The sequence below is a fragment of the Alosa sapidissima genome, chromosome 21, assembly GCF_018492685.1.
Source record: "Alosa sapidissima isolate fAloSap1 chromosome 21, fAloSap1.pri, whole genome shotgun sequence".
Lineage (NCBI taxonomy): Eukaryota > Metazoa > Chordata > Actinopteri > Clupeiformes > Clupeidae > Alosa > Alosa sapidissima.
Genome location: NC_055977.1, coordinates 2311989 through 2316988, shown reverse-complemented (window position 1 = coordinate 2316988; position 5000 = coordinate 2311989). Strand labels below are relative to the sequence as shown.

Genomic DNA, 5000 nt, shown 5'->3' with positions numbered 1-5000 from the left:
CATTTTCAAGGTATGTGACTGCTATGTGAAATGTCAAATGCTTAGCCTACGCATTGCATTAGGTCTGAGCACCACTGGAGAAAACACTAACATGCAGTAAGCTAATGTTTAACTGAGTTAAGCTAACGTGTGCTTCTAACTTAGCCACTAAAGGCTGATAGGCTACATTGTGCACATAAATCATGACAGGGGAAAGAAAAACATTTTAATATGATAAATAAATGGTTTGGTTTGTTTTAACTAGCAGCATGTCAGGTCGGGTGCCGTGGCTGAGTTGAGAGGTGGGGCTATGTCGTCATAAAGTTGCTGGCTTCGCACCTACAGGTGTCTACACGGCGAAAGTTAGCCGGCGGTTTCAAAAGTTCCCACTTCGGAAGCCGGTTTCAAAAGCTATCAGTTTCAGTCTCCTAAACTGCTGGCGTCGTGTACACGCAAGGCGTAACCGTTAACAAAACCTCACCGGTTTCACAAAAACCAGCGTCGTGTAAACGGCACCTTCGTTAGCTTCCCTCTCTGTCCTCCTATTCAGAGCAACAGCATGCACTAACAGCATGCACTAACAGCATGCACTAACCGCATGCACTAACCGCATGCACTAACAGCATGCACACAACATCTTGATGTGTGCTTCACCTCACTGTGTGTTCACTGCGTGCTGTTTGTGTTTCACTAATTTACGGATTGGGATAAATGCAGAGACCAAATTTCCCTCACGGGATCAAAAGAGTATATATACTTATACTTATATAGGGATCAAAAGAGTATACATACTCATACTTATATAGGGATCAAAAGAGTATATATACTCATACTTATATAGGGATCAAAAGAGTATATATACTCATACTTATACTTATACTTATATAGGGATCAAAAGAGTATATATACTCATACTTATATAGGGATCAAAAGAGTATATATACTCATACTTATATAGGGATCAAAAGAGTATACATACTCATACTTATATAGGGATCAAAAGAGTATACATACTCATACTTATATAGGGATCAAAAGAGTATACATACTCATACTTATATAGGGATCAAAAGAGTATACATACTCATACTTATATAGGGATCAAAAGAGTATACATACTCATACTTATACTTATACTTATATAGGGATCAAAAGAGTATATATATACTTACTGACCCTGAGAGTCACTTCAGCTCTGTGTGTCCTTTACTTCTCTCTCTCCACCTTCTCCTTCTCTCTTTATCTCTCCCGCTGTCTCTCCTCTCATCATTCTATCACTCTATATCTCTTTTCCTTCTCCTGGTTCTATCACTCTCTCTATCTCTTCGTCTCTCTCTCTCTCTCTCTATCAGATCTCCTGCCTTATCTACTGTCTAGGTTTAGAGAGCCGCCCGGAGGCACAAATGCCACTTGTGTGTGTGTGTGTGTGTGTGTGTGTGTGTGTGTGTTTCGTTGTGTGTGTGTGTGTAGCCGTAAACTAGCCAAAACTGTATTGGTAAAGCATGGTAGTAGGATATTGTTAATGTTATATACACGTACGTGCTGGTGAAGGTTAGGTGTGTGTCTGTGTGTGTGTCTCTGTATGCGTATGCGTGTCTGTGTCTCTGTATGTGTGTGTGTGCGCACACGTGTATGTCCATTAATGTGAGTTAGTGTGTTATATGGTACAGTAGGTATCTAAGTTTGTGCTTGTGGCTGTACATGTAGGAGTAAATCTGTGTGTTTGTGTGTGTGTGTGTGTGTGTGTGAGAGAGCACCTCAAGTGCTCTTGCCTAATCTGATCTTTGTGAATTTGTGTGTGTGCGTGTGTGTGAGCACCTGAAGTGTGTGTGCACAGCATGCTTCTTCTTGCCTAATCTGATCTGTGTGTGTGTGAATGTGTGTGTGTGTGTTGTCCTTCCTCAGCTATGCGAGTCTCTAGAGGACCTTCAAAATGAGAACGGACTCCTGCGGACTGAAGGACTGGCTATGTGGAATGTGCTGGGGGGGATCCTGGGACAGGTAACACACACACACACACACACACACACCATCACACACACACACACACACACACACACACACACACACCATCACACACACACACACACACACACACACACACACACACCATCACACACACACACACACACACACACACACACACACACACTGCTCCCTCTTCCCTTTGTTCAGTTCTCCTCAAAATATATGTTCTTCTGAAATTTGAAATGTTCCAAAATGTCATGGCTTTGTTCATGGCCCACGTCATGGATCACCAATCCACCACACACACACACACACACACAACATTGCATCACCAATCCACCACATACCACATACCTGTCCTGAAAACCAGATAGGTAGTTCTTCTGTAATCAGGCAGGCAGGCAGACAGGCAGACAGGCAGACAGGCAGGCAGACAGGCAGGCAGGCCGACGTCTTTGGCATAATGTAGGTAGCAACGTAATTGAATAACATGCATGCCGACATAATGAATTGAAACAACCCATTAGACTCAATTTCCCTGATACAGTAATAATGAATGACACAACGCAACGTTACACGCTCCTCAGGGTCTCCTGCCACTAGTGTGGTTAATATAAATTAATCTTCAACCACCGCGACCAACATAAATATCAATGCATGCAAGGTTAATTTACTTACTGGCAATACACACTCCATCTCTCTAATGCATTTGGTCTTGTGATGCAGGGTCCATGTTAGTGTGATCATACGTTTAATACACCTCCCCTTGGTTATGCAGCCATAACATCAGCGAATGAACTCACAGCCACATTATAGCTTAGCTTGGCTTAGCGTTAGCACTCTACATGCTATAGCAGGATAGCCACTTTATAGCTCTGTTACTTAGCTTGGCTTAGCGTTAGCACTCTACATGCTATATGACGATAGCCAGTGTTTCCCAAAGAATGGATTCAATTTGTGGTGGTAGCTGACTTTGACAACGTCTATTTTAACTATGTTATTTGACATAGTTAAAATAAAGGTTCGTACTTCTCCTTGGGACAAGCACTTTTGCATTTTGGAAAACACTTTTCCATTTACATAGGGATTTTGCAAACATTCAGTGTCAGAGTCAATAAAATGAGCCCTTCAACGAAATTGACAAGCAGCTGTAAGTAGGCTAAGCATGCTAAATTCGACATCCAAACAGAATTCTAACGTTAACTTTGAGATACTGCTTAATTTTATAACTTAACTTAGTTTAGTCTCTTCAATGTAACCTACTATGTTGTGATAAGACCTTAGCAGAGTTCACTTCAATGCAGCAGTTTTGAACAAATTTGCACAGCATGGTCACGACGCTAAGCGGATTTAATAGCAATTTAGCCAGACGTCTTCTATACAATGCTTCTATGTGGCAACAACAATCCTTCAACAATCTTGAGTATTTTGTTAAATGCACATGCAGAGGAGGGGCAGTGGGCTACGAGAGAGAGTGGGGCGGGGCAAGGAAAGGCTGCGTGCGTAAAAAGCGCAGCTCAATGGCAATGCAAGGATTTGACCTTATATTTAATTTAAATTCAATTAAATTAAATTAAACCTAGAATATTCATCTGTGGCTGCCGATTTATTTCGTGGCGTCCTGCCACAGATTAGTCAATGTATGGGAAACACTGATAGCCACATTATAGCTCAGTTACTTAGCTTGGCTTAGCGTTAGCACTCTATATGCTATAGCAGGATAGCCACTTTATAGCTCTGTTACTTAGCTTGGCTTAGCGTTAGCACTCTACATGCTATAGCAGGATAGCCACATTATAGCTCTGTTACTTAGCTTGGCTTAGCGTTAGCACTCTATATGCTATAGCAGGATAGCCACATTATAGCTCAGTTACTTAGCTTGGCTTAGCGTTAGCACTCTATATGCTATAGCAGGATAGCCACATTATAGCTCAGTTACTTAGCTTGGCTTAGCGTTAGCACTCTATATGCTATAGCAGGATAGCCACATTATAGCTCAGTTACTTAGCTTGGCTTAGCGTTAGCACTCTACATACTCTAGGTCCTTGCAGGGTTATATTAGCCAAATACATTCCAAAGTTCGTTCAGTGATTGTGTGTGTGTACGAATATGTGTGAGGTATGCTAATAATGGGTGAGGGGTGTGTGTGTGTGCAGTATGTCAATAGCGGGAGGCTGAGTGTGTGTGTTTGACTGTGAGTGGTGACTTTCTGGTGTTGTGATGGTTGGTCCGCTGAGCTTTTAAATATGTGAAACTTTTTCGTTTGCACCTACTGATTGACCTGTCAGTGTCCACGATCTTAGAACCATCACACACACACACACACACACACACACACTGACATCTCACTATGGCAACCATATCAGGAAAGGAATGTGCGTTGCCATGGGTGACGGTCACTTAATGAGACCACAAAATGATTCTAAGAACATGAACATGCCAGAGCTCCGCTCTCTGTCTCCTCTTTTTCTCTCTCTATCTCTCTCTCTCTCCCTCTCTCTCTCCTCTCTCTCTGTCTTTCTCCCCCCTTCTTTCTCCCCTGTCTCTCTCTCCCTCTCTCCTCTCTCTCTCTCTCTCTCTCCTGGTCCATAAATATCAGTGCTGGATGGGCTTGCCATCTAAAGAGATAATTGCCTATTGTAAATGTCATCAGTAACAGGCTGAGCCATCAAACTTGTAATAAAACTCACGGCATACCTGTGAGATTGGACTCATCACGGCCATATTTACTCAGCGTGGCAGTCCTCACCAACGCGCAACACACCACCACTCTTAATGTGCTCTTACTGTGTGTGTGTGTGTGTGTGTGTGTGGCAGGAGCTGTTGTCAGTGCAGGAGAGGAGCTACTGAAGGGATCATTAAACTGAGTAGCATGGCGTGTGTGTGTGTGTGTGTGTGTGTGTGTGTGTGTGTGTGCACGATGACAGCTACATGGTGATGTCACTGACTCTGTCCCCTTTGCCACCCATCTCCCTTTGTTCAGAGAGGGACCGAGGATGGAGGGAGAGAGAGGGAGAGAGAGAGAGAAAAAAGGAGGTAGAGAGGCAGTAAAG

At 43.0% G+C, this 5000-nt stretch overlaps 1 protein-coding gene across 1 annotated transcript in view; it reads left to right on the top strand.

Moving 5' to 3' along the window:
• The window catches only part of phf14 (PHD finger protein 14), a 90963-nt gene that overhangs the window by 34102 nt on the left and 51861 nt on the right, over positions 1-5000 (top strand). Inside the window, exon 11 of the mRNA XM_042077448.1 lies at positions 1885-1980. Within this exon, the coding sequence (XP_041933382.1) occupies positions 1885-1980 (96 nt within the window). The remainder of the gene's footprint in view (positions 1-1884; positions 1981-5000) is intronic.